Source organism: Penicillium oxalicum, chromosome VI (genome assembly GCF_001723175.1).
Source record: "Penicillium oxalicum strain HP7-1 chromosome VI, whole genome shotgun sequence".
Taxonomy (NCBI): Eukaryota; Fungi; Ascomycota; class Eurotiomycetes; order Eurotiales; family Aspergillaceae; genus Penicillium; species Penicillium oxalicum.
Genome location: NC_064655.1, coordinates 2798599 through 2823958, shown reverse-complemented (window position 1 = coordinate 2823958; position 25360 = coordinate 2798599). Strand labels below are relative to the sequence as shown.

At 50.7% G+C, this 25360-nt stretch overlaps 6 protein-coding genes across 6 annotated transcripts; 2 read left to right on the top strand and 4 right to left on the bottom strand.

Moving 5' to 3' along the window:
* Window positions 1-244: 244 nt before the first annotated feature.
* Window positions 245-3762, top strand: POX_f08208 (uncharacterized protein; the record flags this gene model as incomplete). The annotated part of the gene is made up of 4 exons (XM_050116988.1): window positions 245-805; window positions 868-980; window positions 1058-3457; window positions 3552-3762. 4 exons carry the CDS (start codon window positions 245-247, stop codon window positions 3760-3762), a joined length of 3285 nt encoding a protein of 1094 aa, XP_049967127.1.
* A 1174-nt stretch (window positions 3763-4936) lies between these two features.
* Window positions 4937-5428, bottom strand: POX_f08207 (uncharacterized protein; the record flags this gene model as incomplete). The annotated part of the gene is made up of 1 exon (XM_050116987.1): window positions 4937-5428. The coding sequence occupies one exon, from the start codon at window positions 5426-5428 to the stop codon at window positions 4937-4939; it is 492 nt and encodes a 163-aa protein (XP_049967126.1).
* A 1722-nt stretch (window positions 5429-7150) lies between these two features.
* Window positions 7151-7319, bottom strand: POX_f08206 (uncharacterized protein; the record flags this gene model as incomplete). Its single annotated transcript, XM_050116986.1, has 2 exons — window positions 7151-7154; window positions 7219-7319. The coding sequence occupies 2 exons, from the start codon at window positions 7317-7319 to the stop codon at window positions 7151-7153; spliced, it is 105 nt and encodes a 34-aa protein (XP_049967125.1).
* Window positions 7320-9477: 2158 nt separating this feature from the next.
* Window positions 9478-10441, bottom strand: POX_f08205 (60S ribosomal protein L19-A; the record flags this gene model as incomplete). The annotated part of the gene is made up of 4 exons (XM_050116985.1): window positions 9478-9627; window positions 9745-9895; window positions 10035-10304; window positions 10377-10441. The coding sequence occupies 4 exons, from the start codon at window positions 10439-10441 to the stop codon at window positions 9478-9480; spliced, it is 636 nt and encodes a 211-aa protein (XP_049967124.1).
* Window positions 10442-11826: 1385 nt separating this feature from the next.
* POX_f08204 (eIF-2-alpha kinase activator GCN1) lies at window positions 11827-19981 on the bottom strand (the record flags this gene model as incomplete). The annotated part of the gene is made up of 3 exons (XM_050116984.1): window positions 11827-12956; window positions 13015-19791; window positions 19861-19981. The coding sequence occupies 3 exons, from the start codon at window positions 19979-19981 to the stop codon at window positions 11827-11829; spliced, it is 8028 nt and encodes a 2675-aa protein (XP_049967123.1).
* A 283-nt stretch (window positions 19982-20264) lies between these two features.
* On the top strand, window positions 20265-24994 carry POX_f08203 (uncharacterized protein; the record flags this gene model as incomplete). The annotated part of the gene is made up of 6 exons (XM_050116983.1): window positions 20265-21039; window positions 21095-22634; window positions 22694-23994; window positions 24057-24270; window positions 24330-24660; window positions 24785-24994. 6 exons carry the CDS (start codon window positions 20265-20267, stop codon window positions 24992-24994), a joined length of 4371 nt encoding a protein of 1456 aa, XP_049967122.1.
* Between the last annotated feature and the right edge of the window lie 366 nt (window positions 24995-25360).

Below are 25360 nucleotides of genomic sequence, written 5' to 3'. Positions count from 1 at the left end.
ACGAAAGACTCGTCATGTTCTTTTAATACGCGGCCAGGGCATCAAGCTGGATTGACGATCTCGGTGCGTCACCAAAAAAAAAAGTGAAAGAAGTTTCTCTCGGGTTGTCATCGACAGAGAGAGGGGAGAGGGACGGGAAGAGATCTGACAGCTGAATCTTTACTAACTCCGAAACCTTTAGAGTCAACACTATTTCACCTCTCTCTGCTTTCCACCGCCGGGGTAGCCACCGTGATCGCCATAGATGAATCGCATACCTCCTTCAGAGGGGCCTCCTGTGCCGCCTCCGCATGGCGTCTACGAGCACGCATGGGCACGCCCACCCTATCCGCCCTCGTTCGACAACCATCCAAGCCACGCGCCAGACCGTCGCCCTTCAAATGGCCAGACTCCGATTCCTAGTCAAGGATATCCTCACGCGCCTTTGAATCGAGAGCTTCCACAATTACCCCCCGATGGGCCATATCGCCCGAATGGCTTGCCAGGCACAGGGCATCCGCACGCCCACCCTCCTCACTCACAGGACCCAACTCCTCCCCCGCACGTGGGCTATCGTCCTCCCATGAATGGAGGACCTCATGAGTCGCCGCCGCATTCTGCACCGCCCGAGTACCGCTCGCGCATGAGCTTCCAGTCTGAGGCGTCTGGGGCCAGCGAGGCTACCCCCACGTCCGGACCACCCCCGGCGTCCTACATGCCTCCCGGCCCGCCGGTAGCTTCCGGCACACCAATTCCGTACGACGCGGGATATTACTCAAATCCGGCCTATGGAGCTCGTCAACGCAAGGCGACTCGCGCTCAACAGGTTCGAGAAATCGCTTGCCGTGTAGACCTTTTTTAGTATATGGCACTCACTTCTCTGGATAGGCCTGTGATCAATGTCGAGCGCGCAAGGCAAAATGTGACGAAGGACGACCGGCTTGCAGTCATTGCAAGGAAAACAACTTGGTCTGTGTGTACAAAGAGGTGCCGCCACATAAGTATGTATTGCACCCGTGATTGATGGCTGCCGCAGGTGTACCCACGTGGTCCCGGGATTCTAATGTCGGCGTCACAGGCAAGAGAAGAGTGCTCAGCTGGTTATGGATCGTATTCTGGAGCTCGAAGATAAGATGAATGAACGGTTCGACAGTCTGAACAAGATACGACAATCGCAAGACTCCGCATACAAAGAGCAGGTGAAACAACGCCAGATGCTGGCCGAAATCATCGCGGCAATTGGAGGTCCAGGCGCATCGCGGTTGTCTTATGCATCCTCCAAGCCTCTGGCCACGCTGCATGCCACGCAAATGCCTATTACTTCCAACCTCGGAATGTCCCAAGACACACTGATGAAGACAGAGGCGACACCAACAGAAGTCATTGATGAAGTGCCTGCGTCCACATCCTTCTACTCACAGGCCAGCCTTGATCCTGTTCAATCGCAGATCGCGAATGCGGGTTTCGAGGAGACCGCCCAGAATGACAATGAAGGGGAGCTGTCAATTCCCGTAGAGCATACCACGGCCGCCCATAAGCTTTTGATGTGGCCCACCATCAAGCGTTTGCTGAATGCAGACTATGATGAGGACTACGTCATGCGATTGGAGGAACAGCGTGGTCTCATCAGCGTATACGGACAAGGAGAAATATCATACACGGCCGACGACACGCTTCTACCGACGCCGCCTCTGCCGGAAGATGATGGCGGCTACAATGAGAAGTCTTCGAATCCGGATGGAACCTCCAAGGCTATGAGCTCGGCATCACCCATTGACGCCGATGCGGATATCGATCGGACGGGATTGCTCAAGCTCGACGCAAAAACCGCTCACCGGTATTTCCAGAGCTACCTCAATCGCATGCACAAATTGCACCCGTTCCTGTGGCAGCAGGAATTGGAAATAAAGGTGGACGCGTTTATTCGATGCTACTGCCCCCGAACGTCCTCACCCTCATCGGAGTCTAGCACCCTCTGCCGCGACAAGAAGCGAAAACGCTCCTACGAAGATTTGCAGGGAGCTCGAGGCACCTCGGCCGACCCCGCCTCGGCGTCTGCGCGCCCAAGGGTCGGACAAAATATTGACAACGCCATCATTCTTCTGGTGTTTGCTATTGGCGCTATCTGTGAGCACAAGTCCCCGCTCCCGGGTCCGATCATGGACCAGCAGGAGATTCACGACTACCGAAAGCAACCCATCCCCGCAGCTCTGGGGCCGCTGCCGCCCCGTCCGCCCATGCCCCCTGTCAGCGGCGCAGCACACTCGGCGAACGGCGTTCTATCACCACCAAATTCAGACTCCATCGTCCCTCATAATTCTGCATATGCGCCGCACTTCCAACACATTCCGACCTATGGGCAGGAGCAAAAGCAAAATCTTTCCAGACGAACCATCTCCGCCACCAAGAATGAGTACGGTCACGTCAAGAATCTCGAAGTGATACCTGGGTTAGCCCTCTACGGTTATGCCACGACGATTCTGGGATTACTGCAAGGAGGCGTTGAGCTCCCGCATGTTCAGGCCGGCTTACTCGCCGGTCTGTACGCGGGTCAGCTGGCTCACCCTTTCCAAAGTCATGGGTGGATATGCCAAGCTGCCCGGGCCTGTCAAGTTCTCGTCCGCCAGAAGCGATACGAGCGACTTCCCGAAGGCCGTACTCAAGATCTCTTCAACTTTGCTTACTGGACATGTCTGCAGCTGGAGAGTGATTTGCTGGCAGAGCTGGATATTCCAGCGAGTGGAATCTCTCGCTCCGAAGGCCGAATCAACCTACCCAAGGGTCGCTTTACGATCGACGTTCCAGACGACTTGGAAGCGCCCAGCACTCGTATGATGCTGTTCTACTCGGCCCAGATCCACCTCCGCAAAGTTCTGAATCGTGTCCACACCGATCTTTACAAGGTGGACAAGCAGGGTGAAACAGGTCGGTGGTCGTCGAGTGTCCAAGAAACGCTCAGCATGAACTTGGAGCTTTGGCGAAGAAGCCTGCCGGCCACTATGAATTGGAAGGACACCGATCCCCCTGCGACCGACATCAATGCCGCTCGAATGCGTGCCAAATACTACGGTGCCCGCTATATCATTCATCGCCCGCTGCTCTACCACGTCCTCCACTACGGCCAGACTGGTGCCCGCATCAGCACATTAGCCAAGCCCACGGCTGCGGCCGAGTCCCCGAGTGGCTCCACCTCCCAATCTCAACCTCAGCAAATGTCCCCTTTGATGGCACAGACATCCCGCCGGACGGGGAGCTCGCACATGCAGCGGATGCTGAGCGATGTGGGATCTGCCCCCAGTAGTCTCTCCTCATCCTACTCAAATGGCTGGACACCGCCCATCGCCCCTTCTCGTGACCTGCGGGACAAGTTGTGGCGCGCCTGCAAAGTTTGTGTGGATTCGGCCATTCTTAGTACCATAGCCTTTGATGGCGTTGAGGATCGGCTTGTGGTGACGAATATTTTTGGCACAGCTCACGCGTGAGTTGCCCTAGTCCACTTATCCCCTTCTGTTCCCGGCTTGATTGGCGTTGAAGTCAATGTCGACTAACAAATCTTTTCTTTCCATCTGCAGTCAATTTGGTAACATGCTCGTTCTATCTGCCACTTACAACTCCAGCCTCTCGGACCTGGTCGAGCGCGACGTTCTCGAACGGCTGCTCAAGCGCACCATCAAGTTTCTGCTCCGCAGCCAGAACATCTCGCCTACTCTGAGGGCGGATGCTCGAATCTTGACAGAGATCTATACCAAGATCTTCCATCAGGAACCGGACCTTACCACCTAATTTTTGCGCTCGCTTTTCGTTCTTCCGTCTCTTTTTTGTGGGGTTTTTCTTCTCTCTTCTTCTTTGCCATGCTAAGCAATGTTCTGCGCTCGTGACACTGTAGAGCTTGCTGTCTGATCCTACCCCCCTCTTGGGAAAATTTCTGGGCGAATAGGGGATTTGGTTCGATTGGCCGACGTGCTCGTCATGGTGACCAATCATTTCTTGGTCCCGTCTGTCGGCGTTTTCAAGGCGCAAATAACCCCACATGATCCCGCTCAGCATCGTTATTTTCTGCTTCTTTTCTTTCGTCACCTTCAACATCTGCACAACTGATGTGATCTCATCTCGTCCATCTCGTCTGACTGATCTCTCGTTTCCCCCTCATGGCCTTTTTTTTTCTTCCGTCGGCCTTGTTCTTGGGGCCGCCTTTTTTTTGTGTTTCTTCTCGTTCGCGGCGTATGTGGCTATAACGGACTATATCTTGTCACCTTTACATTGCATGGATGGTTTGAAACGGCCTCTCAGATATCCCTGGTCTCCCCGTTTTTTCTTTGATTTTTTTTCGATATATGTGGTCATTTGAGGAATACATACCTGCGTGTACCTTTCTATTCTGCTGGCGCCGCCCTCCTTGCTCGTTGCTTGAGGGTGCGTCAAGGGGTTGAGAGGAGCGAGGTACTCGCGCGATTGAAGTCTCCGTTTTATTTTTTCTCGCAGCCATTGTAGACGCCTTGTATTTACCTATCCAATTCGAACACCAGGTGTAGCAAGCAGTCTATCTGAGATTTTGTGGAGACCTGGATCGCGTGCCAACCTTAGGCCACGAGGAGTCCGTGTGGCCTCTGGCCGTTGATCTTTGTTCCTTGTCTATCAGGACCACTTCATACTCTGAGAATAAGCATACACTTGATCTGAGGTTGAGTTGTCAGGCTGTCCCACCCCTGTTGAATGTATTCATATAGACACGATATAGTATGTTCCATGATCATAGGCACAAGGAATATGGATGTCCTTGCTAGACTCGACAAAGAGCAGCCGTTCCAGTGGACTCGGTCCTCAAGAGCAAGGACATGAAAAGTATCCATTCATTACAACTCAACTTTACACAGAACAGACCACTCTCCCTCTCTCTCCCTCTCTCTCTCTCTTTATATTCATCCACACAGAAAAGCATCAACAATCCTCTCCCTCCCTAACAACTCCCCGCACAAACCGTCAAAGTCACATCCGAACTCGCCTCACACACCTTAGTCTCACTCGCCCCGTTTGGATCCACCCCCTCAGGCCAGCAGATCCCCGGACAATCCTCCTTGGAAGCCACCACCGCGAGTGCCTCTCCGGCAAACGCATCCCCAAACACATCCGACAAATCATACCAGACACCCTGGCCATCCAGCGTATAGGCAAAGTTCGTCTGCGGGCTTCCGTTGAACAGGCCGCCGGCGCTGGTGGTGATTTTCAGCGCGACGCCGCCCGAGGCGGGGTCGTAGTGCAGCGGTTCGGTGTACTGGTCGTTGGGTTGGATGAGGGTGGAGGGACCGACGGAGCCGCCGACGGACCAGAGATAGAGGGGGAAAGAGCATTTGTTGAGGACGGTGGCGTTGCCGGTGGTGGCGGTGGTGAGTTGGATGAGAGGGAGGAGGGAGAGGAGGAGGGTGGTGGTGGTTGGTTTGGAAAAGTGCATCGTGGTGGTGGGGTTGGTTTTGGAGAGTAGTAGTGGTAGTATGAATGGAGAGTAGATGGATTGAAGATGTGAGTTTTGATCGAATTGAATTGAATAGATACTGATCTGGAGGGTTTCTTTATTTTTTCTTTCTTCTTTTCGGGTGAGAAGAAGAGGGCGTTAAATAGTTTCGTCAGGTTGTGTCGACGATAGCAGATTCCATCTTGTCCTCTTCAACTAAGTTACCTATCTCGCCATATCAGTAGGTACTACCTACTAGGTAGTAGGTAGTATCTCTCATATCTTGCTATAATCCATGATCTGTCTCACACTCAAAAGTGGACGCACCCACTCCCCTCAAGACAGATCCATAGCTTTGATCTCTACCCCTCCCTCCTCATAGATGTCTCGGATACAAATGCATCCATTGCATCAGTCCGACCACCCAACCCGACCATTCGTATCAGTCTAAACTGAGACAAGTCAGATCTCGAGCTCCAGTCCAAATCCCCGTCAACAACCAACTTGCATGACTTTTCAGGCCCCCCTTCTTCCCTTCAGTGGTCATTGCAAGCTAGGCAACCGTTGACGGGGTGAGAAAAAAAAAGAATAAAACATTTTTCAAAGCTGGATGATTCAAAATTCCTAGTTGACTCATACTTTCTAAGTATGACGTCCGGGTAGGCAGTGAGCGTCGTGTCTTGGTTTTATTTTTTTTAGGCGCGCAGCCGGGCAGAACTGCATGCCTGATGCTCCCGTCATGCAGTGCAGATGGGAAAAGTACACCATTGGAGGAGTCGATATAAATATGGAAGAGAAAAAAACCTTGAATATAGAAGAAGTTTTCAACATACCACCTGAAAAGTTTGAGACAAGGTTACATTAGAAAGGGGAAGAGTTGTATTCGAGGACGGAATTGTTTGCTGATATGGGATGGTCATGTCGCCTCGTCCTCGTCGTCGTGGTCTTCCCAGAACATCGATGTGATTGATCTGGCCCTACCATGCATGAGCTGAGAATTGAAACATGTTGACGTCGCTGGAAGATTTTTGACTCTTTTCTCCATGCACTTTTCATCTACAATTCATCGGAAGAGCTTTATTTTAAAATGCATGACCTGGTAGCAAGGTAGCTAAAAATTAGAAAACTTTCGTACTTGAATACTTGGACAGGGAGAAACGGTGTGGCTTTGATCTAAACTGGACGGTTTTACTGGGTTGACCTGGTCATTGTACGAACGCGAATGACGCACCGTCTTCTCCCAAAGGTGGTAGCAGAGTTCATTCGATTTTCGAAATTTCGAAATTGCCGCATTTCCGTGCACTTACAGTCAAAGGAATTGAAAAAAAAAAATAAAGAGAGAAAGAAAAAGAGAGAAAGAAAAAGAAAGAAAGAAAGAAACTTCCTGCAGCTCCCGAATGTAGGCATCAATATCACAGGAATGAGGCTCGATGGAGCTCCATCAGACCACGATTGAAGGTGTTGAAGAAATTTTCAATACAAGCAGTATATCAATTCTATTCTTCCATTACAAATGAATTGTTCCTTTGAGATGGAGAATTTCCCTTGGAAATTTCATCAAGGTTGAGTTACTTCACTTGATCACTTTCAGGTCGAGTGTCAGCTTCAGAACTTCTTCATGATGTATTGCACAGCCTAGCATGTCGAATTTGCTTCTGTGAGGTCAAGCGAGCAATCTTATCATAGGAGAATTCTTGGATGCTCCATTGATCCGAGTAACTACTAGCTGTTGACTCTGAATGTGAGCTTGGGGATTATAGCTTGTCTAGATGGACGATGAGCTGGCTTACCTTGCAGATGGTCCTTGATTGACTTGCTTTCTCTTTAGACACACTTTTCCAGCATTCTCATCCTCACTCACGCAATCCTTGGTCAAGCATCTAGAGGGCATGACGGAAGTCTCGCTTCTAGGATCTGTTCAGGTACCAGTCGCTGTTTTCATATGTTGGTCTTGTCTGTCGTTGAGAGGACTCTCGGCGTCGGGTGGGGCTTGACTCGTTGCGGAGCATCGCGTAACCTTTGAGATTTAACAATTTTGATGCTGATTGGTCCGATCGATAGCAAAACTCTTCGACCGCTATGCTCCACCGTGTGAGCATGTGACATTCCCGTCAGGATTCTGAATTCCTCGCTTTTCAGGCACTTCAGGCACTTCACAACGAGTACTCAACATGGTCAAGTAGTCCTCGATTTTGCAATCAATATATACGCGTAGCCGGTATTCACAATACCTCTAGAATCCAATTGGACCTGTTGGTTGGAGTTTTAGCACGGTGGTTCTCGCGTGTGACCCCGCGATGGTTACTTGAGATCTCGACATATATCATGATATCCATCTCCGATTTGCCGCACTGCTATTCAATGATATGTGAATATTCACTTTCGACTAGTCACACGAGAAGGACCGATGCGAGATTCTATGTCTTGATTGATGAGTCCCGTAACTCCGTGCGAGAATCACCCAGACGGGATGGAATGGACGCGGGCATGACACTTAATCCATTAGATCAATGCTCGTTACCATCCAGGCAATGTTCAGGGGTTAGGTATGAGATAGCAGCTCTTTGAGTCCAAATAAGAACCACATGTATCTGACGCTACCACCTTCGTCGAAATTCAAGTCGAGATCTAATCTCTAATGGAATCTGCCGAATATATGTATCCCTATACGTTGCCTATCTCGGGCTGCTGCTGCGTGCGTGATCGTGCTATGTAACTTGCAATGTGGATCCGTCGGTACTTAGCCCTGTGGATTCGCCTAACATATTTTGAATTGATGTGGTATCGAGAGCAGAAAGTATCCATATGCATGTGGAGAATTTCGGGCGATAATGGCAGCTCAGCTCAACCTACCGGCTAGAGCTTCCAGTCAGGGAAGATTCAATGGAACTGCGACCTGATAAGGTTCCATTCCAGACCATTTGGGATCTTTTCTTGAAAGATTTCTCACGGCTGTAACACCTGTCTTGTTCGGTCCTTCATTCTATATCGTAATTGCAAGGTCCGCTGCCGCTGTCGGTGTAGAGATTTTGGCGGGTTGCAAACTTTAGCGAATGGGCCATAACTTACAATTGAAGGATGTAGAATATATAGTGGCCCTTATCATCCATGTAAAGCTTTATTTACACTCACCCGGGCAGCTTTATGCCCGATTTCAATCTGCCCGGGCACAAGCTAGAATTTATAATTCTTACATCCATCGAGCCCCAGGCTCGTCCGGTCTTTCGTGAGAACCACATCAATAGAAGTTGCCATAAGCCCGAACGTATGCTTCTGTGTTGAACGGGCTTCCATCATTGACGTACCAGGTAAATGGCACAGGGAAAAATGAGAAACCAATAGGCTAACCTAATGACCGGCAGATGATCAAACGATCAAATAAGTTCGGACCTTCAACAAATTTGAATCAATCAAAGCCCCGTCTGATTGCTGCCTAGACTTGTCCCAAATGGATGCGCTGAGAAGCTATTGACTTTGAAGTTAATGGGCACTCACAAGAATAGAACAAGATCATCATCACGATCAAGCCGGAAAGCACATGTACAATTTGGTTGTTTGGCTTACTACAGGGTGGAAGGATGACCTTACAACACATTAAGGCGCCGGTTCAGCAAGAAGGGAAAGTGGTTTTTTGTAGTTTTTTTTCGTTTTGAAGATTTTCCTTTTGCCTTCTCGATATCAACAAGAATAGCTTGAGTATCACATCATCATTGCATCTTCCTATTGCTCCAAAATTTCCCAAAAGATCCCAGAAGCCCGAACCCCCATGCGATCCTCAGAGAAAAACTGGTAAGCGTCGTCGTCGTTTTCAGAGTTAAAAGTGCCCGACTATGGGAAGAAGGGGGGGATTTCTCGAGGGAACAAGGCCGACACTAATGTATTTCGAGGAGACAAAAGGGTAGTAAGAGTAGTGCAGCCGCTTTTTCGAAAAAATAAATTCAGTATCCCCGGAACAAACCCAGTATGTTTTCATCCGATTTCATAACCTCCGCACCGATGAGTCGAGAAGTGTCAAATCACACCACGGAATGCAAGTTTTGGAAACGGATTTACTCCTGGGTCTCGCCAGCCAGAGCGTTGCGCTTGGCCTCGACACGCTCAGCGCGGCGCTCACGGAGAGCCTTGTTCTTGGCACGCTTAGCGTCCATCTCCTCCTTGAGGACACGCTCACGTTGGCGTTCGGCCTTGGCCTTCTGGATCTGTAGGTGGCAAAGAATTCCGCGTTAGTCAGTTGTCTCGATTGTCGCGCTGACCGGGGAGGATCAAAGAGATCGAATGACGGTGGTCGAGCGATTTCAGCCGAGGGAAGAACTCACGTGCTCAACCAAAGCACGCTTGTGCTTGAAGGTGTTACCCTTGCTCAGGTGGTAGAGCTCGTGGTAAAGGTGCTTGTCGATCTTGCCGGCGGCACGGTAGCGGACGAGAAGACGACGGAGGACACGCATGCGGCGCATCCAGAGGACCTGGCTGTAAAGGGCAGAAAAAAAAACTTGTCAGCATCTGCTGCTCCGCTCACGTTCCGCACTGGGTCTATGGAAAAAACCATGATAACCCAATCTCATCTCAAAAGAAAAAAACATCCTCGGGAATGTCGGGTTGGTCGTACCTGGGCATACGGGCATCCTTGGTACCCTTGCGCTTACCCAGACCGCGGTGACGACCGATACGGCGGGCAGCAGTCAGCTCACGAGCACGGGCGCGAGAGTGCATGGTGACGGGCTTCTTGATAATGAGGCCATCGCTGACGAGCTTGCGGATGGTCTGACGGGAGTTGGCGTTGGAGATCTCGGTCATCTCATTGGGGTCGAGCCAAATCTTGCGCTTGCCGCAGCCGACCACGGAGGCCGCAAGGCGCTTCTGGGTGCGAAGGTTGACCCTGAAGAGGAAAAAAGACGGAGTCAGCCTCTGCACTTATTCCATTCCATCGAATCATTCCCAATATCTGGACTCGGCGGTATCGGATCCAAAATTTCGCAGATGATCGCGGGGCGGGATGTTGAATTCGCTCAGCATATCGCACGAGATGGAAACTCACATCTTGATGTCGGCGTATCGACGGTCGTTGGCGGATGATGTTCGTTACACTGGACGTGGAAAACCAGACGGTGAGGAGTTTGGGGCGGGCCGATTAGCTAATGTGCAGTAAGCGAGTCCCCTCCAACACGCAGTTGAGGGTTAGGGCTTGCACCCTTCCAACTAGGCCCGATCGGGAGCCCGTCCAATATCTGGTCCATGGGTCACGAGATCTCTCTTCAAAAATCGGTCACTGCCATCGAGCCGTATCGTCAGCTTTCACCGCCTCGACGCCAAAATCCAATGACCTAGTTCGATGCGGAGTGAATCTCATCGTCAAATCATGGTTCTTAACCGAGCTTAGGCGCTGACGCGGAGACCTTTAGAAGGACACCACCTCATCTGGCACCGCACGTGATGGCTCATCTTATCGCAGAGTCACGTACTGTCAATTGATCATGTCCCCTGTCCCATTTGGTTGATCTGGGGTCGAGTGATCGCCCAACTCAATGAGTTGTATTTTCGAGATTGTGTCGCCATTGATGTGTAGCAGTGCCCAATTGTGATAGGAGTGATCGCATAGCATCAGTTATGATCGTGGATTGACAGTGCTACGATGATCATGTTGGAGCAATAAGAATAGAAGAAACGAGATTGCAATTTGCAATGCGCTCCAGAGTTCTGTGAACATTTACTAACTCTTTTCCCCTTCGAAGGCCCACTTTCGATCAGCATTATCTCAACAGTGACTGATAGATGTAGTAACCCCAAAAAGCAAAGTACAAATGTACCCTCGATGAGACTTTTGTTCTCACGTAGTGGATTTTCTTGTTTGTTTTCTCACCGAGTGATCTACTTTGAACGACCACCCAGGAGAGGATTTTGTCAGTGGAAACCTATACTGGTCCTGCTGAATGTATGTATTCCGTAGCACACCAAGCCAAATATACATCCATCCCACCTGGATACCAAATATGGATCCATCTTGATTGAATGTTACCTGGGCTCCAGAGGGGAATTGTATCTAAACACTCACAGTATCTTATATAAGAGATATATATTTCAGAGAATCTTCTGCCCAAATGGCATCTTTCTTCCGAATCATGTAAGCCCAAATTGGTATCCCTGGCATTTCCAAAGCCAGTTTCTGTAGAAAAAGATCTCGATCTAGAAAATGGTCACAAAAGTAGGGTGCCCGTACTGGTAGCACTGCAGGAGCAACGGGGCTGTTCCTTCATACCTACTTTTCAACGGAATTGTACCTTTGCAAACTTCACGCGACACATATAGACATGAAAAAAATTGATAAGAAAAGCCAAGGGTATATCTAAATGAACCTTGATAGACAAGTCCTTGGAATATTTTCGACATGGAAGTCAAAGTCATCAGTCGTCACCGAACGAATCATCTCCCAGATCCACCTTGCCAATACTCCAGACCTCCTTTTCATCGTCTACCTCGTCATTCGACAGACCAAGTCCACCTTCGCCACCCTCGGCGACCCGGCGCTCGCGTGCTTGATTAGCAAGGCGCATCGCGACTCGCTTGAAGTAGTCTGACATACTGCGCTTAGGGCCTGGAGGCAAAGAAGCACCAGGTCCCGCCATGTATTTGTCAAAGACCTCGCTATCCGCGTCCACAACAGAGAAGAGGGATAGGAAAGCAGCTTCCGATGCCAGTTTCACAGGAATGACCAGATCTCTGACGCTTGCGAAAATAGGCGGGGCAAGAATGGCCAGATGCGGGCGAGTGAGCTCAGGATGCAGGCGGCTGACGGTTCGAATGACAACGAGTGCCAGTCGGCGGGTGTCAACTGGACCTCCAGGCTGAATTGCCAAAGTCAAGGCCTCAAAGATGGCCTTGTGTGTCTCGAAGCTGTGGTCGCCGTGGCTGGAGAGAAGGTATTTTCCAGCAGCGAGGACACTGTTATCAGAAATGAACGGGTCCTTCTGAGTGACACCCTGACAGATGGCACCGGGAGTCTCTGTGACGAAATTATCCAATAACACAGCGGGGGCTTCTGCGAGCAGAGCATTGAGACCGAGAATGGACGCATGAGAGAATTGACCGTTGAGCACACGATGCTTGATGAGAGGCACAGCGGACGTGTCTGGGATCACCTTGACAAGCACACCAAGCAGTCGGGCGTTTGTGATGGCAACAGCGTCAGTTTCATCACTCGCGTCATCATCAATCAAAGTCAGAATAGCATTTCGCGAAGCCTCGCTCATGTTCGCCCCAGCCTTACCCACCACTTCTTGAAGAGCCTTCATCATAGCATTCTTAACACCAGTGTCGGTGGTCTTCGATCCAGTGATGAGTTCAGCAATGAGCGGATCTACTCTTGGCGTCAGAGTGATGAGGATACCAAGGCCCTTGGCTGCACGGTTGCGAAGTGTCTCGCTTGAGGAATCGGCAAGACCACGGGCAAAGGTGCGCTGGAGTTGAGGAAGGAAGGGTTTGACAGCAAGCGGGATCTTTTCCAAAAGCTTGTTGAGTGTGAAGAAAATGGCACCTGCGTATAAATTAGCATGACTGTGTCCAGGGATAGAGGGACGACTTTGCGAGCTTACACTTGATGTCAACGGAACGTTCCGAGACCACACGAATCAAGGGACCGGTAATCTGTGTGACGAACGGCTTGAGCGAATTGGGACCGGTGCGGTCAATGATATCTGCAATCGCGAGCGCAGACTGTGTGCGCTGGTCGGTTGTTCCATTGAGCAGACCTTGAAGGAAGATTGGCAGGACGGCCATGATGCCCTTGGGAAGGCCGAAGCCAGGCAGATCCGCACCCGCGACGCCAACTTGGCGCAGTGTTTGGCGCGTCGGGATCGCCAGGACCTCCATTTCCTCCTTGCGCAGCTGCGAAGTGAGGCCACTGAGAGCAGTCCAGGCGGCCTTCACGACCTCCTGATCTCTGTCGTCGAATGAGATTAACAAGACACGGATCAGATCTTGATGGTAACGCGAGTAGTCGAGTTCTGCATCTATGAAGAACTTGCTGAGGTGAAGGGCGGCCTTGCCTCGGCGGCGATGATCATCATGCTTGACCAAGGTCATCATCACGTTCATAGCAGTGTTGAGACCATCGTATTCATCTACGGACACCAAGACGGTGTCAAGCGCGGCTTCAAGCTCAGACTTCAACTCCTCGTCATTCGTCTCAATAATACCGTCCATGAGAGCGTTGATAATATTCGGGAGTCTTCTTGTCATCGCGCCTCCTGCAACTTCAGCCAGGGAGGCCAGTGCTCTGGCATTGAAAGCAGAAATCGGAGGTGTGAGTAGCGTGGGGATGAGGTTGGGGAGAATGATGTTCGCACGAGTTTGCTCAGTGAGCAAAGTCAAAAGAGCAGACAAAGCCTGTTCGGCATCCTGGTCGTTTCTGAGCAGGTGAAGCAGGTAAGGGAGAACTTGGTCCACGGCCTTCTTGCCCAGAATTTGCTGCAAAGCATCGAACGCCTCAGCAGCAGCCTCCCGTACATCTTCATCGCTATCGACAAGAGCCACACGAACAGTAGAAATGAGAATCTTCTCATAATCCTCCAGAGCTTCAGGAGTAGTAGCAGTAATAAGCTCACGTAAAGCAAAACAGATGCCCTGCTTGACGTCCACATCAGGGGAAGTCTGAAGTCCCTCCTCCAGCAGTGGCAACAGTGTAGAGAGCACAGATTCGCCGGCCTTCTTGATGAGATCGCCGAGAGCGTTGGAAGCAATGACCTTCTGTTCCATGTTGGACGAGCCGAGACGACGAATGATAAGCTGCGACAAAGTCGATACCATCTCCTTGAGAGTCTTGGGTGAAGCGACAAGGGCCTTCCATACTGCCATTGCAGCACTCTTAACCAAGCCAGAAGTATCGCAGCGACAGATGAAGAGGGCTGAAAGAACCTTGTTTCTTCGCTCCTCTCCAAGAACTTCCAATAGCGACTGGCCAGCTTGAGTGGCTTCTTCTTCCTCTTCGTCTGCCTCGGACTTGCCGCTGATACCAGTGAGACTGAAGAGCAGATCTCCAACCAGCTCGACGGAGCTGAGACGAATGCGATAGCTGTCATCCGCCAAGCCTCTCTCGAGCTCAGGCAGAAGCAGATCAATAGCCTTGGTCGCGAAGTTCTTGACAAGAAGACGACCGGCGCGCAGAGAAGTCTCTCGGATCGACTCAATGTCGTCTGCAAGACCAGCAAGAATAGGAGGAATGATCTTACTGAGGTAGTTGGCAAAGCTGTTACCAAAGCAAGCGGGCAAGAAAATGAACAGAGTCATGAAGCCTTCACGAACAGCAGGCTTCGAGCTCGACACATTCTGGAGAATGGTAGGCAAAGTCTCCTCAAGCCTGGTGGTACCCAAACCAGCAAGAACCTCCGAAAGTGCTTGTGCAGATCCCAAACGATCACCAGCACCGGTGTCTGACTTGAGAGTATTCATCAGGTTGGGGATCAAATCAGGCAATGCGTCTTCGCCAAGCTTCTCAATGAGTGAACCCAGAGCTTTGGAGGCAGTTGCTCGAGTGGTTGGAACAGGATCAACAATAGCCATGTTGAGACCGGCAACAATAATTGGTAGGTGCGCAATTAGATCCTTCCGCTCTGTGAGATGAGCCAAGCTGCCAATAATCTGAGCAGATTTGCGCTTGGTGGCAGAGCGATCAGCTAGACCACGCTCCAAAATTCGAACGACTAGAGCCAAAGATGGCGCATCCAAATAGTGCACGAAAGAGACCTTGATGAGTGAATCGAGCGCCTCGTCAGTGTATTTGGTCGGATCGCTGAGTGCCTTCAGGAGTACGTTCACCAGGCTCTTGACCTCGGGGTTGCTGATGACCTCTCCGAAACGTTGTAGACTGCGGTTGGCAGCATTACGGACTTCCTTGTGGGTGTCGTTCAGCACGACGGTGAGAGGTGGGATGATGTCGGGTAAGCTGGCAGCAAGCTGCTGAGGATCAAGATACGCCATGGCTCCCAAGAGGTTGCAAGCGCCCTTCTGACTACGCCACTGAGTATCATCCAAACCGTCGAGAAGAGTCGGGAGAATCTGCTTAACACCATATGAGCTAAGGTTCTGGAAGCATGCCTTCGAAGCATCCAGACAAGCATCGCGAACATCAATGCTCGGATCACCGAAACCGGCAAGTAGCTGAGGAACGAGTTGAATAACGTAAGGCTCAAAAGTACGGCCAAGAACGAAAGCAAAGAGTTCGTATGCCAACAAGGCCCCCTGTCGCTGATGCGCTTCTTTCTTGTTCTCAAAAGCCTCCTTGAGAAGACTCATAATGCGGAATTCACGCAGAGTGGAGATGCCTCTACCGCTGACAATACCAGCCAGACCGTAGGCGGCTCCACGCTGAGTGGCATAGTCCTTAACATTGAGAAGCGAATCCAACATCTGCTGCACGTAGTCGGCGGTCTTGGGGCCAGAAAGCCGAATCAAAGGGGGTAGACACTCGGAAACTGCAGATTGTACGGTTTCCGAGGGTGTTGGCAACGTCGCAAGAAGCTTGTTGACGACCGTCTGAAGCCGAGGGTCCTCAGCCTGCAAATGACGGGCTAGTGCACCGTAGAGTACGACAACCGCCTCGTTCAAAAGATCTGAAGTTTGAGTTGCTTTGTCTGACGTTTCCAACACGGTCTCAAGAAGTTTCATCAACTCCTCAACCTTTTGTTGGCCCCTTTCGGCAATGACGGATTTGCCACTCTCTGCCATCTGAGCTCGCACAGACGGGTTCTTATCGACAAGAGGACCACGCTCAATGAGGAACTGCAAGAAATTGATGATCTGATCGCCCTCAAAGAGATTGGTCATGGCGTTGAAAGCCAATGCAATTCCGCTTCGGGCAACCCAATTGTCGGTGTTCTCAATCTTCTTCGGCATGCCATAGGCATCTTTTTCCGGCGCCTTGGGCTTGACCTCCTCTGAGTACTTGGCCTCCAGGTCAAACAAGATCCCATCGAACTTGCCCTTGTCAAATTCAATGGCATGGGCCAAAGCCCGCGCCGCAGCGCTCCGGAGCTGGTAATCCTCAGAATCCAGGTATTTGACGATTTTGGGATAAGCATCTTCATCCACTTCTAGGCCGTTTTCATCCCAGATGGCCTCGGCAAGCTCGACATTTTCCTCAATTTGGTCGTGACAGCTCAACCAAATGTGCTCCGAAAAGTCAAGATCAGTCAGGTCAATCTCCGCATCGATGACCTGAAGCACAGAGGTGCGCACGGAGGAATCGGAAACAATTGTGCCTTGCAAGAGTGTTTGAAGTTCCTCGGTAGTGATGGTGGTTGAGATACAACGGCAAAAATCAAACAGAGTGTCCTTGAACAATTTATAATGCTGTGTATATCTTTGCATGCCTGAGAGAAGATGCTGCAAAACCTCCGCACGAGGTAGTCGCACGTCCGCGAAGCAACTGGTATGGAATGACAAGAATTCGACAGCAAGAAGCACTTGCTCACCTTCTTGTTCACCCTTCACCTCTTCAATACCATTTTGACTGAGAATGATGAAGATCAGGGGGAGAATATAGGCGAGCGAAGGAGTGTCAAGCGGGCGTTGCTCAGATGCAAACCGCAAGCGATACATTATCCTGGTAACAAGTTGACCGAGATGCTCTGTTTCCATTTCTGCAGGCAAGTTTGTGCTGCCAATGGCACGAAGGGTTGCAATTCCAATGAAAGGTCGAGTAGTGGCAAGCCGCGACGACAACTTGTCGGAACAGGCAACGTAGGCTCGAGAGACTGTGTCGCCGACGAAGAGCCCAGCGCCGGCTCTGGAAAGAGAGAGCAAGCAGCCTACAGCCTCGTTGATCCATCCTTCAGCATCGCTTGCAGGACTGTTAGCTAGGCCTTGAACAAATCCAGCTCCACGTTCAATACGCTTGACTTCCTCATGGACTTCTTGACGAATCTTTGATTCTTTCGCGAGTTGAGCATTCACCTTCGACTGTTCTTCAGGAGTGAGCTTCTTGGGCTTTTGGCCCTTTTTCTCAGCCAGTTGAGCTCGCAGTTCCTGCTCCCATTTCAAAGTGTCGTAGTCTTTCGTGTTCTTATCGAACACGGGTTGTTTCGACTTGCTGCTCAAAACATCGATGTATGTAGTTCCTTCAGGAGTGCGAGCGATGGCTGCATCCGTAGCTGTGAATCTGGCCAGGCGACCTCCATCAAGGTCCCTCTTAATCTGGTCAACGATTCGTGGTACCATGACATCGGGTGCGACAAAAGCCAAATCCCCCGCGGCGCTCCAGACTGCCTCATTGACATTGGGCACTGCTGACTGCAAGGGATCGGTGGTGACATTGACTAGTCGATCGATGCAATCACCGGGATAAGTACGGACGAGGTTTCCAGGATCAACGCCAGTTGCTAAGCATAAGTCAATCCACGAACAATTAGGTATCATCACTGAACGCCCGAGGACAAGAAGGTCAATAAGTTGACCCTCCAGTGCTGAAAGGTCGACATTATTTTCTTCTCTTGCTTTGGGTGAAGGATTTAACCCTCTCAAGACCAAGTGAAGCAAGCTTTCGCTAGTGGGCCCGGCGAAAGATGCGGCAGACTCTTTCTCTGCCGTCCTGAAGGCCAAAAGCCAAGACCAGAGCGCGTTAGTCATGATACGGCCTATCAACTTGAGATCCTGAAGAACAATGGAGGCCAATGTAGCCACGGCACTTTGGCGATGGGCGGTCTCTAGTGTTGGGCCAGTGATGACGTAAATCAGCGCCTGAGCCCATGCTGTCTTCGCTGCATCATCGACATGTCTGAGGGTAGGACCAGCCGTCACGGCAGCCAAGGCTCGAACGAGCCATTGCGTCTCCGCAGAAGAAGTGACCTTCGAATAAGCACGAGGGTTAAGGAGGAAGGAAGGCTTGGCGCCCATCGTCATCGCTTGCGTGACCTTCTCGTCCCAGAGCGCTTTGTCCGAGCCTTCGATATCTGACACACGCCGGAACACGGCGAGGAAGATATAGGCAGATGATAGGGCGCCACTTTGCGCAGACGGCAGAGGGTTCGCAGCAACCTCCACGAAGATGTCTTTCATCTTGGACAGGAACTTGGCAACCAGTGGCTCGATCTCAGCTGTCTTGAGGGAGCTAACGTCAGAGTTCCAAAGCATTTCTCCCACTCTCAGCTGCCATATTCTTCTGAACGGGATTCTCTTGTCAGAAACTCCTTTGGCCACTGCACTAGTCACATCTTCAGCAATCTTGACAGATGACTTGATAAGGAAAGAAACGTGTGCGCAGAACGCCTTCAATTCCTCTTCCAGAGCAGCTTCATTGGACTCTCGAGTGAACACAGGACAAAGTCCTTGAACGATCTCAGTAGATACTCCCGCAGACGCTGGGATTGCGAGAATTGCTTGCGAGTAAGCGACACGATGTTCGGGGCTCGTAATTTTTTGTGTCTTTAGAGGACTGAGAAGCTCATTGGCGATCTTTGACACCAACGTGTCTGTCTTGCAGCGTGAAACGAGGGCTCCGAAAGAATCAGCTGCACCTTGTCGAATAGTCGCATTGTTTGACTTCATGCTAGCCAGCAGATGTTTCGAGAGACGGGATTGTAAGACTTCTGAGAGGTCAATATCCTCAGGCAACGAAGCACATAGCGGTGGAATTACTCCGTTCATAATCACTTCAGGTGCTCTCAACATAGATTTTTCCATGGGAGGCACCAACTCGCTCACAACGTCCTCGTGTGTGATGAACGATGAAAAGAAATCCGACAGCCCACTGGCCACGTGAGCAGGCACTGCCACCTTTGAGCTGATCACTTCTTTCACATAATAGCCCAGAATATCTTTCTTGACCTCCTCAAGGATTGCCTTGCGAGCCGGCAGTCGAGCACAGACACCGGAAATGACACCAAGCAATAGCACATTCTTGTAACCGGCCGTTGCTTCGGTGGTCAACCGGGCAATGGACTGGCGACACGCTTCCTCGCCCCAAGCCTCACAAGAGAAAGCGGCGCGCAAAGCTCGTCTAGTGACCCGAAGTGCTGATTGTCTGACTGAAGCTTTGGGGGTATGGCTGAAGCAATTTTCCAATGCTTTGGCGTCAATGGAAATCAGGTCAAGGACATTGGCCAATGGCGCATCGGCACGTTCGCTGACTTGTTGCAAAACAGCGCAGCACCATTCTAACAAGACAAAGCCGGAGTTAGACGCTAGACCCGGTTTCGCGGCCTCGCTCTTCAACTTTTCGGTCACGTCCTTGAGATGATCGGAGCCATTCGGAGTCCGGAGAAGGGAAGAGAGACATTGCTGGACGGCCTGCCGGGACGGTCGGTCGACGTATAGAGGATATGTCAGAAAGAGCAGTGCAAGAACGTCCTTTTGAGATTCAGGAGACAAGTCGACTTCTGTTCACATCGATGATCAGTATCAATCAAGGCGGTAAAAATATGGACTTAGGATGGAGAAAGTTTTACCGCTCTTGTCGCGAAGTTCCTGTAGGGCCCGGAGCCTTCGCGAGGTCGAACTTGAGAGAAGTGCGACCCGCAAGGCATCCAGATCCCCAGACTTGACCTGATCCCATGGAATTGGATCCATGATCAGAGGTCAACGTGGGGGAGAGGAGTATATAGGGGTGGATGGAAGAAGGGAAGGAATGAAGTCGTGTTGAAGTGGGCTGAGACGGCCGGATGCTGTCATAAGAGTTTTGTGTGGGGGGGCAGCTGCATTCTCCGCCGCTCAATCAGCCATGGCCGCTTCTCGTTTCTCCAACTTTCACCAACGCTCTTAGGAGACTGACTCTGGCTGTTTCAAGCGAGTCTTTAAATGTTGACGTTTTGTTAGACCGTGCGAGCCATCCTTCGAGGACGTGATTGCTATCATGCCGTCCAACAACAAGAAGAAAAAGAAGACCCCATCCAACCCAGCTCGAGGCTTTGCAACAGTCTCCGTCCCCTCGAAGCCCAAGCCCGATAGCACTGCCGACACTCCCGCCACAACTGCTGTCGACTCGCCAGCGACATCCCAGACAGACACGCAAGTCTCACATCCGGACAATGGCTCAACTGCTGAGGTTAACCCAGAGCAATCCAAGGCCGGCCCTGCACTGCACAATTACACCCCGGAGGAGCTGGAGAAACATCTGGAAGAAGCAGAACTGCAGATCTTTGTTGATAAATACTCGGCCAAGTGCAAAGGCGATGCTGCGCGTCAAGCGAGCAAGTTGGAGACTGAAAAACGAGTTCTTCGGCAGCAAGCAGTTTCGTTGAGTCTTCTCGAATGGCTTCCGAGCGATATTCAAGACCGCATTCTCGGTCTCGCTAGTGCCGAGGAACATGAATACCTTCTGTCCAGTGCCAGAAGCATCAACACCAAGTCCGTCGGTTCCGAAGAAGAGCTTTACGGGAGGCTTTGGACGTTACAGGAAACGCTGCTCAAGCTTGGATTCTCACCCGAACGGACCACGGAGGCCTTGAAGCATGTCCTCTCATACTTTGCAGGCGCTCCTGCCACAAGCGGTCGCGACATTGCGTGGAATCTGGATGAAGCTTTGGAGTGGCTGGCAATGCACAGTAATAAGGAGGATCTCCCATCGTACACTCAGACAGTAGGACGGTCCCTCAAGGACGAGGACAGTGTCACCTCGTGGATGAATGGTAAGAAATGGCGCTAAATCGATTTGGCTGGATGCAGAACGCTAACTACTGTCAGACTTGGGCCTCTCCAGGCCGTCCTCTCCTAAGCCTCAAAATAGCCATCCGCAGGGCAAAAAACAGGCCGACTGGAAGGCCGCAAAGATCTCCACGCCGATCTCATATGACTCAGATAGTTCTGTTGATCCCGACAATATGGTGACGGAGTGGTTAGATCTACAGACAAGGTTGTATGGCCTTCAGCCCGATTTATTCGATCGCCCCGGTAAGGGCAAGAAAGCTCGTGGACCCACTACAGAGTTGTCGGGTGATCCCACGATCGCAAGGTTGCAGCGTAAGACTGCTAAAATCGAAAGGGATGTGCTCTTTGAGGCGCAAGAGGCAGAGTTCATGTGGAGGTCAAAACTCAACGAGCTCAGGAAGGACGCAACCTTCATACAGCGCCCCACGGAGCCAAGGAAAAAAATCCAACCACCTGTGGACACCGCGAAGGAAAGCGGCGAGGCTATCACCGACGGTGACAGCTTAGATGCGGATGATGACGCCGCCGGTCTTCTTGGAGGCATGTTCGAGGCTGATCCCAACGACGAATCAATACTGGGCCTTCCACCACCTGTCATTGAGACCAAATTCACGATCCGCGATTTTGGGAAAACTTCCGGTCTAAGCCCGCGGAGAGTCTTGGAAGAATCTTGCAGAGCACGAGACTCGGCCTGCAAAGTTGTTTTTCAGGACATCTCAACATCCAGCCATCAATGTCGGAAGGCATTGGAAGTTCGCTGGTCTAAACCTCAAGAAACACCATTCCCTCTGGCAGTCGAGTCAGTTACCCACAAATCGAATTCGATGGTGACCTTCATTTCAATGGACACTCTTGTAACACCAGATGCGCAGCAGGCTGAAGGCTACGTGTCGACGCTAGCCCTGTTTATTCTGTTCACAGTGAGTTCGAAAGAAGGCAAGGCCTATCTGCGGATTCCGGCAATTTGGCGTGACCTGTGGACAGAATTCTCGAATATGAAGAAAAAACAGGAGGATGATATTGATAAAGCTACCGTCAAAAATTTGAAGCGTCTTGTTGACGAAAATCAGACTACTATTGAGGATGATGTCGTGCTACTGGACAATTTCCGCAAAAGAAATGGTACCGCAAGCAAGCCTGGCAGTCCCTTGAAAGGCTCCGCGCGTGGCGATTATTTCGGTCAGATTGAACAGCTCCAAGATATCTGGCTGGCCAAAGCGGCTACTCCGGCTTTTCAACGCATGATGCAAGGTCGAATGACTCTTCCTGTTTGGAATTTCAGGGAGGACATTTTGAGCACCTTGGAAACGCACCAAGCCCTTATTATTTGCAGTGAGACTGGCAGTGGAAAAAGTACACAGATTCCCTCTTACATTTTGGAACACGAAATGCTCAATGGTCGGCATTGCAAAGTCTACGTGACTGAGCCTCGTCGAATCTCCGCGATATCTCTAGCCCGGCGTGTGAGTGAAGAACTTGGAGAGAACAAAAACGATGTGGGAACGAACAGGTCCCTCATTGGCTTCGCTGTGAGACTGGAGAGTAAGGTCAGCTCGGCCACTCGTCTGGTATATGCGTATGTCTCCCTCGTCTCTTTCATTTTCTTTTCCTTATTTGTGTGCTAACATCTCCCAGAACTACCGGTGTAGTTGTGAGAATGCTTGAGAGACCAGATGACTTCAAAGACATCACACATGTGGTACTGGATGAAGTTCACGAAAGGACAATTGACAGCGATTTTCTTCTGGTCGTTCTCCGTCGGCTGATGCAGAAGCGGACGGATCTGAAGCTCGTTCTCATGTCAGCCACAGTCGACGCGCAACGATTCTCAAATTATCTCGGAGGTGTTCCCATCCTCAACATTCCGGGTCGAACATTCCCCGTTGAGATGAAGTATCTTGAAGATGCGGTTGAAATGACGAAATACCGTTTGTTAGAGGACGAGCCGAATCCCGTGATGCAAGATGATGCCGATGAGATCTCCGACACTACAGGTGAGAACACTGGAGGATTGCAGGCTAGTCTGGATGGCTACTCGAAGCAAACCAAAGAGACCATTTCAAGATTCGATGAGTACCGTATGGACTACCAACTTATCAAGAGGTTGCTCCTGAAAATTGCCACTGCGCCCGAAATGGAAGTGTACAGCAAGGCGATTTTGGTGTTTATGCCTGGTCTGGCTGAAATCCGTCGTCTGAATGATGAAATCCTCTCCGAGCCAACCTTCCAGTCGGGTTGGATTGTGCACGCCTTGCATTCGTCCATCGCTAGCGAAGATCAAGAGAAGGCGTTCAATGTGCCCGCCGACGGGTTCCGAAAGATTGTGATCGCCACCAACATCGCGGAAACAGGAATCACGATTCCCGACATCACCGCGGTCGTGGATACTGGGAAAGAGAAAATGATGCGTTTCGATGAACGACGGCAGCTTTCTCGCCTTGTCGAATCATTCATTTCTCGAGCCAATGCCAAGCAGCGTCGAGGTCGTGCAGGTCGTGTGCAGAACGGCATATGCTTCCACTTATTTACCAAATTCCGTCATGACAGTCTACTTGCCGAGCAACAGACACCCGAGATGCTTCGCTTATCCTTGCAAGACCTCGTGCTAAGAGTGAAGATCTGTAAACTGGGAGAGGTGGAGCAAACCCTTACTGAGGCGCTTGACCCGCCGTCCTCCAAAAATATCCGTCGTGCAATCGACTCCCTCAAGGAAGTCAAGGCCCTTACCAGCAACGAGAGCCTGACTCCATTGGGCTCACAGCTGGCTAAACTTCCCCTTGATGTCTTCCTCGGCAAATTGATCATCCATGGAGCGTTTTTCAAGTGCCTCGACGCCGCCGTCACGATCGCGGCCATTCTTTCCTCCAAATCTCCATTCGTCAATACCATGGGCTCGAACTCTCAGCGAGACTCCGCGCGTAATTCTTTCCAAAGAGGTGATTCATTCTTTTGTTGTTTCTTTACCTGCAAGAAATTATTTGGCGCTGACATTCACCAGGCGATTCTGATCTGTTGACCGTGTACAACGCATACTGTTGTTGGAAGCGCGCCAAAACCACTCCAGGCATGAGTGAATTCTCGTTTTGCAGGAAAAATTGCCTCAGTCCACAAACGTTGCTCAGTATTGAGGACGTCAAGATGCAATTAGTTGTCTCGATCGCAGACGGCGGTCTCATCACCCTTGACGCTGCACAAAAGATGGCTTTGAATAGGTTTGTTCCTCGTTATGCACTTGGTATGCGAAGTCACCGTTCTGAGTTATTTTCTACAGAGCACGTTCCTCCAATCGCAACCGGCAATTCTTCACGATTCCCGAGCAGCATGACCTGAACAGCGGTAATGATGTCGTCGTCAATTCTGTCGTAGCATGGAGTTTCTACCCGAAACTCCTCGCTCGTGAAGGGAAGGGATGGCGCAATGTTGCAAACAACCAAACTGTCACGCTGCATCCGACCTCCATCAACAAGCGTGCCGACTCCGCGATCAAATGGCTTTCGTACTACCATATCATGCAAGCCAAGAACCGAAATCTCAATGCGCATGATACGAGTGCGGTCGACGACTTTGCCATTGCCCTGCTTTGCGGTGAAGCTGACTTCAAGGTAAGCTCTTCATTCTGTCCTGCAGCTTTCCCTTCTCATCTTCTTTCCCCCCTTTCTCTCTCCCTCCCTTTCTCCCTCGTTTCACGGCTTGCATCAATTTTGATTCTTATATGAACGTCTTTAGCTTTATTCTGGTGTGATCTCGATTGATGCAAACCGCATCCGCTTTGCAACCCACAATTGGAAATCGATGCTGTCCTTGAAGATCCTCAATTCACGTCTGCGTGACACACTAGCATCTACGTTCCGCAATCCACACAAGCCACTGTCTTATAAACAGCAGCAATGGCTTGACATATGGCAAGAGGTGTTTGCGCTCGCCGCAAAGAATTAGGTGAAGGGTACCAATACGCTGAAGCGACGCCCTACTCTTCACCTTCAACATCGATGCCTCTGCCATGCACCTCAACTCCGGAATGAGTGGCTCGGCTGATTAAGACGTGGAGGGCGTTGAGTCTGCTCATGAATATTTGGGGGATATTCCAAACGAATGACAAAGTTTTTGTATATGTGACATGATTTGATGGGGATTTGAGTGTATATAGAATGGTCATCTTGACGGAGATTGCATGTGTGAATTGAGGGATGGACCGGGATACCCTGGGTATGATGACAACAATTAGCTATGTATGATTACAACAATATGGATAGAATCTAACCTTATTGCTTGCGTCTCAAGAAGATTGGTTCTTGTGGGGGG